The 14,016-nt window shown below is 36.8% G+C and overlaps 1 protein-coding gene across 3 annotated transcripts in view; it reads right to left on the bottom strand.

Moving 5' to 3' along the window:
* Positions 1-13,243, bottom strand: part of LOC127953394 (zinc finger protein 501-like) — a 485,311-nt gene extending 472,068 nt beyond the window's left edge. For all 3 annotated transcript variants that reach the window (XR_008153158.1, XR_008153159.1, XM_052552630.1), the window contains exon 1: positions 12,714-13,243. Coding sequence is in view for 1 of the 3 variants with exons in the window: in XM_052552630.1 (XP_052408590.1) it covers positions 12,714-13,038 (325 nt within the window). In the remaining 2 variants the exon portion in view is untranslated. The remainder of the gene's footprint in view (positions 1-12,713) is intronic.
* Positions 13,244-14,016: the final 773 nt, after the last annotated feature.

The following is a 14,016-nucleotide window of genomic DNA, read 5'->3' as shown; positions in this document are numbered from 1 at the left end:
AGCACAATAGGATGCTAAGTTATGCGATAGACAGAGAGAGAGAGAGAGAGAGAGAGAGAGAGAGAGAGAGAGAGAGAGAGAGAGAGCGCAAGCTCCCGCTGATGCGTTTTCATGAGCGCTGAAAGATGGGCAAGGACATTTTTTTTACTATGGCTGTGTCCAAATTCAGGGTCTGCATCCTCCTTAGGATCCTTCCTACCCGGTTGAAGGAGGAGGGGTCCTCCGACGACCGCAAAAAACGGAAGTCGGTGTTTGTGAATTTGGACAGCCTACCCTTCTTTCAGTTCCCTCTCTTAACCGTTGCTCATATCCTGTTGCCTAGCAACCGTGACAGCGGGTGCGGACGCGGGTGAAGAGCTCATCGTTCTCTCCCCGGAGCTTTATAAACACTTCTGTCTGCTCTTTCGTCTTTAGAAGCGTTAAAAACAGCTTCAATCACCAACAAATTAGCTGTGTGTAAGAGGATATTCACACAGGCAGTAAGGAAGAAGCTAGTTTACGAAAGTAAACGGTTTTTTTTTTTTACATATAAACATACAAATGTAAAAAAAAAAAATGCTTAACGCTAAAACAAAATGACTAACTAGACAACCACTGAAAATATATATTTTTGAAAAGGCAGTTTTAAAAAAACTTAGAAACATCGAAAATAATACTCCTCCCCGACTCCTCTACCGCTCGCTTCGTCCTGCCGAAAAGAATAATGGGATAGGTAGGATGGGAAAGGATCCACCACACCCATCCTTCCAATTCGGGGAAAAGGAGGACGTATTTGTGGGCCGCATTTGAAGGATCCTACGAATTTGGACGGCCTTCGTCGCGGCGCTGTGACGTAACATCCTTCAAATGAGTACTCCGTAGGATGTAGACCCTGAATTTGGACACAGCCTATAGATTCCTATAAAGTTCTTATTATAAATGTATGGCAGATTTGTGCTATATTTTCATCTACATTATTAATTGTAATAAAGTTTTATTTTTAAGTTAAGTTTTATTTTCCATAAACCACCTGCGCGTTTTCAAAGCCATAATAATTTAATTAGGCCTATACCCACAAATATGACGGAAAAAAAGCTTGGCTGCATTATTATAACATCAGTAATAAAATATCAATAATAATATTAAACATTAAACATTAAAAATTAAACATTTAAGATCAATATCATTATCGGGCATTGCTTATATGAGCATGAAACGAATCGCTGATATGCAGCGATTTCAGCATAATTGTTCATGTTAATTAATCAGACGTAGACAAGCTCTTGCAACTTTTATCTGAAAAAAATTTGCCGATGCAGATGTGAACTTGACCAAAAGTGTAACTCGATCGGATTGTGCTTTACAAACACGAAAGTACAATAAATTCACATTAGTGTCACTATCATAATTTTTTTATGTATTTTAATATTTAATTAATTTTTTTGTATTCAATTTGCACTTTCTGATCAAGCTAAATATTATTTAAATATTATTTAACAGCATGGAAATCACTGATTATTGCTAAATAATTGAATAAGATTTAAAATATATTTAAGATAAAAACTATGACAAACAAATAATTTAGATTTCCGTCATCTTTACGAATATAATGTAATTAGGCTACAAATATATCCAGTGCATTTTTATTTTATAAAAGACCATTTCATTATTTGTCTGTGATTTAAAAATTAACACACAAAGATACTTTTTCTTTTTTTGCTACTTTATTCAACGGCATTTTTTTTTTTTTACTTTAGCAGCATATTTTGATCCAGCGGTGAAATGTAGTTTTTAAAAGATAAAGAAAAAAGTTCACCAAGTTTAACCAAACAACTATTATAAGGTATAAAACAGAGACCAAATAGCCTAGATATTTTAACTATGGCTAAAACTCAAAACTAAAATAATTATATTACATAAAAAAAAGATATTATATTTACCACGACCGGTGAAACATTCAAATGTCTATTCAAAAAGATAAGTCGGTCTACGCGCTCAGATGAGAGCTGCGTGCGCAGCCGGTTTACATTTAGTGGAATAAATTCACTCCGCTGGAACAGATGTTGCAGGGACAGCCAGGTACCACTGGACAAGTAAACCTTCTCTGTCCCTGAAACTAATGGGCAGCAAATATTTCACCACCATTTCAGCGAATAGCTTTGTCGTCTTCTCGGTTCTGCCTGCGTTGCATTTAGGTCTTACGGCAGGTGATTCAATGCTCGTCTGAGTTGTCGCTCTGTTATCGGCAGATATTTTATGTACAAATTTTAGATGATAGCGCATTGTATTTGTTGTAGATTTGTGTGACAGCTTGGCGCTGCACAGCTTACCCTGAACTGTTTTTTCATCGCTCTTCTCAAAGGGAAGCCAGCCATCACTACGTGACTTTGAGGCCATAATTATGTCTTCTTACGTCTTCTGAGGCATCAAGTGGGAAGCTAACCAATCAGAGACCAGGGCGCCGCCCAACTTGCTGCCATAACCAATAAAAAAAAAAAAAAATAATAATTTTGATCATCATTTACGTGATCGATCATCGCTGTCGCGGTCGAGTACTCGATCACTGTTGCACATCCCTAGGTGTGAGGACCCTATTGTCTCTGCTTTGTTTCTTATTAGGGCTCAAGCCTGAAGGGGCGAAGAGCCCTATTGTTCCCCTAAGGATTATTCTTTTTTTTTTTTTTTTTTTTCATTAAACCTTCCGGGGGTTTTGGGGGGCCTTAACATGCTCAAAAACTCTTGAAAATTGCCACACACAGGCTAGGACCCGGGCGTGGCACAGGGGCTCTACAGCGCCCCCTGGAACACATTCTTGAACCATAGCTTACACATACTTGCATGTATTTATATGAAACTCAGTACACTTATAGATCTCATTGAGCTGAACAACTTTCATGCTATATGTCATCGGCTTCGCCAAACAGGAAGTCAGCTATTCAGGGCTGTTTAAAAAAAGCATGCTCTGGAATTTGAAATAATCCTCTGAGGACTTTCAACCGTTTACCTAAATTGTTCTTATCAAGACGGACAACTTTCTAATTCACAGTCATAAGCTACGACCAACAGGAAGTCAGCTATTTTGATTCAAATATGTATTTTGGGGAAGATACCGTTGTGAATTAATGCATACTCCTCACAGGGGAAGTACACTATACACACCAAACTTTGTCTACATGATGCCAAGACATTGAGGAACATAAACTGTGAATGGATTTTGGATAAGTTGAATGGTTTTGCCATGGTGATTTTTTGAAATAACAGTAAAAAGGGAAACATTAATTGTCTTGTATTTTTAAATTGCAGCTTCCAAACATTTCAAAACCATTTTTCATTTAGAGAACATGTGATAGAGGAAATATGCATAGTTTCACGACTTTACAACACTTTATGATTAAAATAAAAAAAATTGTCAGACATCTGATCTCACGCTGTCACTCTGTGTGAGTGCTGACTGAGTGTGTGTGTGTGAGAGAGAGAGAGAGAGATGGGCATGAGCCGATTGGCAGACAGAGAGTGAGAGAGACTTAAACATCTCTTTAATCACCAGAAAAAAACTATTTTACTATTAGTAACTACTTTACTATATATATTTTTTTTTTTTGTCGTTGTTGCTAATTGTGCTGTTTTCATTACATCTTAAGATATCTATTAGGCCTTGTCCTTTTCTGACAGTTTCAGGAATTAAACAAATTCTAAAAATACTTATTTGTGCTGCAAATAATAATTTCAAACTCATTTGATACTGACCCTCTGACTAGGGGTCGACCGATTATTGGCGACGATATTAAGCATTTTTATTGTTATCGGCATCGGCCATTTTCAAAACCGATTTGCCGATAAGATTATTTTATTTTGAAATAAGGGATCTGGCACTGATCCAGCCACCTCAGTCAGAGCGCACCGCTCTGTGGCCTACTAAGCCCTGCCCATTGTCGGTCTGATTTGTTGTGAGTCCAGGGTATATACAGCAATCCTTAAGTTAAATTTACTACTTTTTAATACCTTTTTTACTACCTTCAGAATATTTTTTAAAACCATCACGACACTGAATTGCAAGTGTTAATCAGCGACCTTTCTATTATTTACACAGATTTTGACATATATAACATAGAAAAAAGAATAGATTTAGAGTAAATAACTTCGTAAATAAAACTTAGTAAATAAAATAAAACAAACTACATAAAATTTGCAATGGAGAGAATGTATAGTTCCAGCACACTGGCTGACATTCATTGCAAGTTGATGCATTACAAACGGGCATCTTCTATGAACTGTTGCGGATTCTATGAACTGTTGCGGATTCAAAAACTGCGCCACGAATTTGCGGCAGTGGTGGTGGAGGTGCAGCCGCGCAGACAGCTGAGATTGGTAGAATTAACTGCTCTCTCCGAGCACGCATTCCATTTTTATGTTTAGTGGATTGCATACGCGACCGAAGTGCGTTAGCTCCCATCCAGTTGACATTGATGTTTTTTTTACACACCGAACAATAAGCCTTCCTGTTAGTGTTGTCACGGTACCAAAATTTCAATATTCGGTACCGATAGCCATGAAAATCCACGGTTCTCTGTACCAATTTCGGTACCAAAGCAAAACACAAAAATATGCCAATTAAAAAAAAAATTACTTTTTACACTAAAAATAAAACCAATGCCATTCTTTATACTTATTGTGTTTAAAGTTTTTCTACATGTTATATAGATGGTTTCAACGGCATCAACATAAACAAACGTTAATGCGCGTGAGCGCTTTTGTGGACCTAACTTAACTTCCGGTAGACTTCCAAATAGAATCAATAACAACAGTCAAGTCTCTCTAGAGTAGATATTTTTTGATAACAAACAAAATATGTTTGCTGCGTGGATCAGGCGGACTTAATGAAAATGCAAATTCATTATTTGCCAGCAGGAGATGTTTTAAAGCATAGACATAAAGCGCGAGAAATAGAGGTTTCCCCAGTAACAGCTGTAAACAAAGCAGAGCTGGTACGCTCATATGCTGCTATAAGGCATATAACATGCAAGTCTTTCTTTCAGAGATGCAGCGATATAAAAACAACTGTGCCTCGTTTTGATATTTAAACAAATGTAAGGAATTATTATTATTATTAAACGTGCAGTACGTTACGTAATGTTATGTTACTCGTGTTTATTTAACGAAGCCTTTTTGAAAATCGATCAGTTTTAAAATTGTGGCGAGTCTCCAAAAATAAATAAATGTATGGGAAACACATCCCGCAGCACAACCACCTGAGCCCAATTTCAGTCTACTCATCACCTTGGCTTTAACTGCGTTTGTAGAAGGCACTGCAGCCAGACCGATATAACACAGACCGGAAGTTAACTTAGGTCCAGGCGCGTGCGCCCGATGAAACCGTCTATAATTATGAAAAACAGTAAACAAGTTTCACCCAAATTTAATTTGTCTTTTAATTTATGAAATTTAAACATTTTATTTTTGGTAAATAAAGGGGATTTGCTATTAAAATTAAAACATGGAAGAAATATTGTGATTTATTTCTTCAATTTAAATTTGTAAAAAAAAAATTAATTTTTTTTCAACAGTAGTAGCAGTATCACATACATTTTACTAAATAATAGTAATATTTCTAGCACAATGCCCTTATGTAAAAATTTACTTTAAGGCCTAATGAATGCATATTTGTCATTTTAACTGAACTTAAGACTGGTGGTGATACTTAAGATATTTTTGGTTATTGAGGGTTTCTGTAACAAAATAGTAATAGATCAAATTAATTATTATTAAAAGATAATACTACTACTAATTCTACTATCATACTAATGTATATACAATGCACTATGAATTGATGAGCTGCTGGGTTCATGAATATTAATCACGTTGTAAGCGTTTGGTCAAACTGATTTGCTGAAATCAAAACAGGGACGGTACTAAATCAGCGCCAGCCAATGAAATTGCCATTTGCGCATTAGCTCCACCCACTACCAGAGAAACCGGTATGTCTTCTGCTTGTTCGAAAATGAATATGAATAATTCTAAATGAACTCCGTTATTTTGACAGGAGAAGACAACAAAGAATAGTTTACATATAGCGTGTCGATTCAGCGTGGTAAGACTCTCGCTCTCTCTCTCTTTGCATGTGTGAGAAACAGCGCTATCAGTAAATCTATTAGAAAACTTGCATTTGCCCATGAAGACGACGATGGTTGTCCAGTCTTTGAAGATATGCCTTGAAGCAAGTCTAAAATAAAACGGAAACCAGCCACTTCTGTTGAGCGCGCAGTGTTCTGAGATGATGCCGAACGACCACTGAATATGACGTCAGCATCAAACATACGTTGAGACGGAGACGAAAGATCTTTGATTATCTGCCCAGATATGCTAAAGCCCATATTTAAACGAACTAACGCGAACGCAGATAGAATTTCAATCAGAATAGGACACCTGATAGTCTGAAAAAATGATACCTAATTTGGAAAAAAATAATACCTCTGAGACCACATTTAACACTTTTAATGGCCTTAATTTGACTATTTTGATTTATCACTTTTTAATACTTTTTAAAACCCCGCGGACACCCTGGAGCATGCGCGTAATTTGCAGGGGGGTTAGGGGGGTCATGACCCCCCCAAAAATCAGATCCAACTAATATAACCCCCTCAATATCATCAAACCATTCAGATTAAAATAATATGAAATATTCAGAATAAATACTTTTGTTCGTTTTCTTTATTAATTTCATTTGCCAGCAAGAAAGATAGTATCATATTTTAAATAATCTGTAATGTACCCCCCGCCCCCCGCACCGACTACTTGGTATTACCCAACCTGCTTTCTCTACCAAGTTTGTTCACTATTTTGCGCAGTCCCTGGGATGAATGGGTGGAAAAAGCTGACGGAAAGATGAAAAGGACACTGAAAGGCAGCCAGACAACAATTTTTCATTGTTTGTCGACACCAGCCAAAAAAAGAAAAAAAAAAGAAAAGAAAATCCTGACCAAACGGAGGTACCCCGCAAAATTGGCTGTTAAGTTAGCTGAGCGTTTCTCAAAGTGTGGGGAGTAGATACATGACAAACATGTTTTGTGCCCATCTTTTTAATTACTTTATTTATTGACCATACACTCAAAACAAAACAAAGACACATTTAAATGTAAGCCTTACTTAACCTTTTCACACGTAAGTTTAAAAGTTTTTCAAGGCGACCGTTATTGATCTTAGTATCGCTTTATGGTTCCCATGGAGACGCGTCATTCATTGCTTGTCAGCGCTGATGACTGATGATCTGCTATTATTTCCTTTTTTATTCTAATTTCACAAATTTGTTAGCTATAGCAGGATATATCTGATATTCCGATTGTCAAATATGTGCAAGTGGATGTGTTTTGTTGTTCAAATACCTTTATAATGATCGCGTTAATTGTGTTGTATGCGCAACGTATTTTAGGTATCTATCTTATTAAAATACCTAAAAAATTACGTAACGTTAAATTATTATTAGGAATTTACCACCTCCGGTTCAATTTGAGATGATTATAATATATTATAATTATTATTATATATATATATATATATATATATATATATATATATATATATATATATAATTTTTTTTTTTTGCATGGAGTTTGCAAAGTGACAAAATGAATCAAAGCACAACTAAGGTTAACGTCAGTCCACACTTTTATTTTCTCAGTTTCTGAATTTGATGTTATCAGAGGCTAAATGCAAACACAATTATTATTATTTTTTTAATCTACTTTTGAGTCTTATTTCATGCAAAGTGATAATATAATTGCACTTTCATTTTCTCTATTTGAAAGTTTTTAATGCGGTTATTTTTGTTTTTGTTATTATGCTGTTTTGTTGACTGGAGTTGGCTGGCTAGATGTTGGTTTGCCAGTGTCCTGTGAGGTAAAGCCAGAGGGTGCCAGGGACTGTGTAGAACCAATGTCACTGAATTATAACTTATGTTGCTTTTTGCTCCAATACAGTCACCCGTTTTTTTTTTTTTTTCGGGGGGGGGGGGGGGGGGGCATAATTAAATTATGCAAATTAGCATGTTACCTTTTACACAAGAAAATTATTCAATAAATTAATTAATTAATAAATATGCCGCAAGTTTAACCCCCCCAATGGTAGACCCAAAGTTACGCCCTTGCCCTGGAGTCACGAGCCTGGCCAATCAATACGGCTGGTGCTGCTGGAAAATGTTCCGCTCTCACACCGAAAGCACAGGAGGGAGCTGCTTCAGTGATCATCATCACACATCAATAAGTTCTCTCTGAAATCTCTCGAAGGTAAGAATGCAGTAAACGTTCCTGAAGTTGCAATAAATCACTACACTGAAGTTGCAAAACACCTAAATATAATAGATTTATGATGACAAGCCCCGTTCAGTTATTATACTGTGAATTCCCGGTCAATGTCCGTCATTGCAGTGATATGCTTTAACGGATCATCACATCAGTGCGGAGATAGTGAAACTAAAACCTACTTCTCACACCATTCGGCCAACTTAACGTTATATTGTGAATAGATTATCAACACGAATGAATTCACTCATGTCTGCCGCGTTTTTTTTTTTTGTTGTGTGTGTTGTTCACATAGCTTCACTGAACAGCGTCCGTTCCGTTAGGGCTCTTAGTCAAAAAAATTAAGCATATTTGGAGAAATATTGCTTTATTCTAACATGATTGCAAAATAATTTATCATACATATTCAGATTTACCATTATGCAATTTTGAAGAGCTGAAAGGGCATCAAGCGCGAGCTCTGACGCCCTGATGCGACGCGAGCTCCCTATTAAGTTATCTCCGCGGCCGCGCTCTCTCATTTGACTAATAACCCTATGCTAATAACATAAATTGTCAGTAATCTCACATTGCACGTTTCTGGATGACGCTGTCCTGTATACTTCCTAGTTTGTATCGCCGTGATAAACAGTCAAACAAACATTTAACACATAAAAAAAATGACATTGCGATATTTTATTTTTCTGCAATATATTGCAATATTTTTTCTTACAAACAAAAATGGGGTGAGCACACTTACATTCTCATTTTAAATGATTTAAACATCGACACCATTGTGTAAATTGATTAATATGCGCGAGGGAGAGAGAACAAAAAAGCGCTCGTGTTGTTTGAAGACGGATCGCTGTCTCTATGTATCTATGTATCTATGTATCTGTCTCTATGTATCTCTCACGCGCGCTCTTTATCTGTCTCTCTCGCGCGCTCTCTCTGTCTCTCTCGTGCACTCTCTCTGCCTCTCTCGTGCACGCTCTCTATGCCTCTCTCACGCTCTCTCTGTCTCGCGCTCTCTCTCTCTCTGCCCTGTTAAACTTGCATGTGTTTTTCAGTCCTGTGATAAACTTTCAATCTATGATGGTTAAGCTGTGCAACTAATCCGCGAATCACATTCGGATTAACTAAAAAAGCACACACATACACATGTATATATATATATATATATATACGCGTGTGTGTGTACTGTGTATGTGTATGTTTTTTTAGTTAATCCATTGATTTGCATTAGACTATTAATTGAGTAGTCACCTCTATTATTTTAGGTTATGTTTTAGTCATCAGAAAATAATTATGAGAGGTTAACCTATTGCACATTTCTAACATGTAAATTATTGATGCCAATACTTCCCTTTCCCTAAACTGTTTAGCTGTAGTAAAATATCCATAGGCTTTATCATGAAACATACTGTGGTCCCACTTTTATTAATATTAATGTTGTTATCATGAAACATACTGTGGTCCCACTTTTATTAATATTAATGTTGTTATTATGAACAGTTCTCAGAATTAAAGATGTGTTAAAATAATTTAAAGAGTCTTTGTCAGAGGCCTTTTTATTCTTAATTTTGACATAAATGTTAATTTTTACACTAGACACATATCGGTTCAAAATATCGGTTATCAGTCTCCTTGATCTGTAATAATCGGTATCGGCCCTGAAAAATGCATATCGGTCGATCCCTACCTCTGACACCCTGTGACATGACATTTATCTGAATTTACATAATCTCATCGATGTAACAGTAAATCTGTTCACCTCACAGATGAAGACTAAGCTGTGATGCAAGCACAACTATTTCACAAATGCTTATGAGTCAATAAAATCAAAACACTTTAAAATTATTTAAGGATTTGGTAACACTAAAATTATTTTTTGATTTGTTAACATCATTAAATGCATTGGTAACACTTCATAAAAGCTGCACTCATCTAAGCATTAGTAAATAGTCAGTTCATGCTTTATATAGCCTCCCAAAATTAAGTCATTATTTAGCATTTTATAAATACAGCTATATTTAAATTGTTCATGGTTTATATGCACAGTTATTTTGAGGAGATTAAAGGCTATATATATTAGGGGTGTAACGGTACCTGTATTCGTACCGGACCGTTTTGTTACAGGGCTTTCAGTGCGGTGCACGTGTGTACCAAATGACGGAATGCAATATTTTGTGCGCGGAAAATAAGTACATTTTCGTGTTTCCAAATGAACATATTAAGTGGCAGAAGTCTCCACGTTCAGCGCAAATCCCGCCCTGCAGCTGATTCTAAGGCCTGCGACACACTAGATGCGTGGCGCAAGCATCTCAGCTGCGTGGCGTGTCCGTTTTTAATTCGGCTTCCATGTTAACAGGTTAGAGCTTGCAGGCTGCCTGCGTTGAGACGCGTTTCTCAGGCGCGGCTCGAGCAGCGCGGAAAACGCGTGCATGCTAGAAATAGAACCGACGCCTATTTTTCACGTGACATGCAAGCACGTAGGAAGCGTTTCCAGGCAAAATAGAATAGGAAAATATGTTTATATATAATTTTGTACACAAATACATATTAATTAATGACACATTGATGTTTGAAAGTCTATAGGTTGACATAAATTGAGATATAAATGTAATTTAAAAAATAAAAATAAATTAATAATTATCGCTCTTCAAATATTGCACCTGTCAAACAGTCTATTTTGCCGTCAATGTTGACGGTGTCCTTTATCGGTAGGTTTTATATTTATGCTCAACATGAAGTATTAGATATTGTTGTCATGAAGACAAGAGCCTGGTCTGTCAGGAGTCTCCCTGTCACCTACAGCAGCAGGTGAAGCAGGCCTACAAGCTGGGATTGGTAATGCTGCACTGTAATCATAGTTATTTAGGGCCCGAGCACCGAGGTGCGAGGACCCTCTTGTATCTGCTTTGTTTATTATTATTATTATTATTAGGGCCCGAGCACCGAGGTGCGAGGACCATCTTGAATCTGCTTTGTTTATTATTATTATTATTATTATTATTATTATTCTTTTCCCGAATGCCACAGAGACCTGGACCATACCTCCACGCACATATGGACATTGTGAATTATCTTGTTTTTGGTGTAAGTTACTACACGATTCAGGAGTTTAAAAGCCACAAGTCTTTGGAAAGTTACTAGTCTTTCTGCTGTGGCTGGGTCCATCTACAAGCCTCCAGGTGATGGAAACAGTGTTGTAATGAAGTCTATAAACGCCTCAGATGTAAAGTTATTCGCTGTCAAAGTGACACAAAAATGAATGGGAGTCAATGGAATGCTAACAGCAGGTGGGGGTCCGCTAGCCAATGGCGGCACCTAGTGGCGCTTCAATAAAATATGAAACCCTGCCCCCCTGCTCAGACCCCTCCCAAATCAACATGTGACTCCTCACTCTCAATAGAGATCTTGTAAAAAGGTTCTACATTGTTAATAAAAAGGGCTTTGATATTTGTAAATAGATAATATTGTGATACCTTTGATATTTCAAATTGGTATTGATGATGTTTACATGTAAAATAAATTGCAATCGCTTTCTTTTACCATCTAGCCTGACAGTGATCGTTTTTTCATGAATAAATAGGAGAAGAAGAAAAAAAAAAAATCACAAACCATCTTCAATTTAACATTTATTGTCAATATTGGGCTTGCGGTTCATGGAAGGTTGTATCGGGATGCTGGATAGAGGGTTGCATCGGGTCTGGGCTCCCGCGGGCCCCATGCAAATCTCGCGAGAGCGGCCAGTTTGGCCGGTTTTACCTTTGGGCAGTCAGAATATTTCGCAGGAGACCCGTGGGGAATGAGGGTGTGTAGTAGAACTGGAGTGCAAAATGCATTTTATTTTGAGTATTCCCGCCAGAGCATGTGAGCGGAATCGTAATATTTCCTTAAGAGCAATGAGCGCCTTTGTGAAGATTCAGCTCCTCATGCTCAACCCAGTCCATAATCTAAGCGTTCTTTATGTGCATTTCATCTTGTGTGTGGTTTACACATGCTTTATAATCTATTTGTATTTTGTAAAGACGCACATTTCAGCTCGTGTGTTTGTGTGCATTTGTGTTTTAATGAGCCTGTTTTGAATATGCTATTACACAACAACGGCAGCTATTTTCACGGAAATTAAGTGAACGAAAATCAAACAAACTTCTTCAGTTTTTGCTCTTTAGGTATGCTATGTTTGCAAAGGTTAGATTATTATATTGAATACATTTTAATGATTCTAATACAGTTAATAAAATTATTAAGAAATTAAGAATTTCGTTTTGAAAAATTGCCATTTATCAGCATGCATTATTTTAGACAAAGATCCAAGAATTTCAACATAAAATGTATCTAGTAGGCCTAATTGTTTGTGTTTTATATATATATATATATATATATATATATATATATATACACACACCCAGGAAAAATCATATAATTAAAGATGAATGAAGAATAAACACCAACCTCCTTGTTCCTCGTGTTTTATTCTCAAGGATTCTTTTTCCTCGTGTTTTATTTTGCAGGTTTCTGGTTCCTCGTGTTTTATTCTCCAGGTTCCTGGATCTTCGTGTTTTATTCTCAGCATTTCTGGTTCCTCGTGTTTTATTCTCAAGGATTCTTTTTCCTCGTGTTTTATTTTGCAGGTTTCTGGTTCCTCGTGTTTTATTCTCCAGGTTCCTGGATCTTCGTGTTTTATTCTCAGCATTTCTGGTTCCTCGTGTTTTATTGTGCTGGTGTCTGGTTCACTCGTGTTCTCTTCTCTCTCTTCTTTCACAAACTGCATCTTCATGGCAGCAGATCTCAGTTCAGATGATAAACTCCTCCAGATATTCTTGCTCGCTTCAAAACTCAGTCACGATTGTTAGGATGAGAATATTACAGGTATTTTACTGAACTGATTCAAAAACTAAATTTTTCTCTTAGAAACGTGTCTAACCGTTTGTATTAAGGCAGCACACCGACATAACAACAACAGAGAGCGCGGCGAAACTGAACTTCTTCCTCTGAGGTTAAATGGTGTTTGTCAAACAAACGTACATGTTTAGCGCCTCCCGCTGGACTGGAGCGAAGCGACGAGAGTAGTGATGTGTCCTTCTGACAATTGTGTATGACTCGGGAAGAACGAGTCGTCTCGGGGAGTGATTCGTTCCGTCGCGCATGAGGTTAAAGGGACTATTTTTTTGTACAGACATAATAACAACAAAACTGTGTGCACTTTGTTGTGGAAATTCCAATTCAATAACAATTTGTAGAGACTTAGAATGAAAAACCAAACAGAGTTCTGTCTTTGTATTGCTTTAATTATCTGCAGAGAATGATCTGGTTTAAATGCAATCAATGCCAAATTAACAAAACTAAACATTTCCATAACAACTTATAAAATGAAGATAACAAACTAGGTGTGCTGTCTCTGCAGGCTTTGTCTGCACTGATTTTCATTTACAAACACGTCATTAAAATTAACTGTAACTCAAAGAATACTCAACGACGAGACATGTTAGAGATATCTATAGAAAGCCTGACATGTCTACTTTTAACTAAACAAGTGCTGCCGAAAAATATGGAATGATATTCCGGACATTATTCAAAAGGGATTGCAAATTGTATTTGCAATTGCGTTTTCAATTTGTGGACGCATAAAATGTGACATTACCATTTGCATTTTCGTTTAAGCGAACGCACAGTGTCTGCCACATTTAAAATGGAAATGCAAATTCCGTTTGAAATTGTGTTTCCCATATCTTACGAGCTGAGCCTGTCATTTTTA

Source organism: Carassius gibelio, chromosome B3 (genome assembly GCF_023724105.1).
Source record: "Carassius gibelio isolate Cgi1373 ecotype wild population from Czech Republic chromosome B3, carGib1.2-hapl.c, whole genome shotgun sequence".
Lineage (NCBI taxonomy): Eukaryota > Metazoa > Chordata > Actinopteri > Cypriniformes > Cyprinidae > Carassius > Carassius gibelio.
This window is presented reverse-complemented; position numbering and strand designations above follow the sequence as displayed.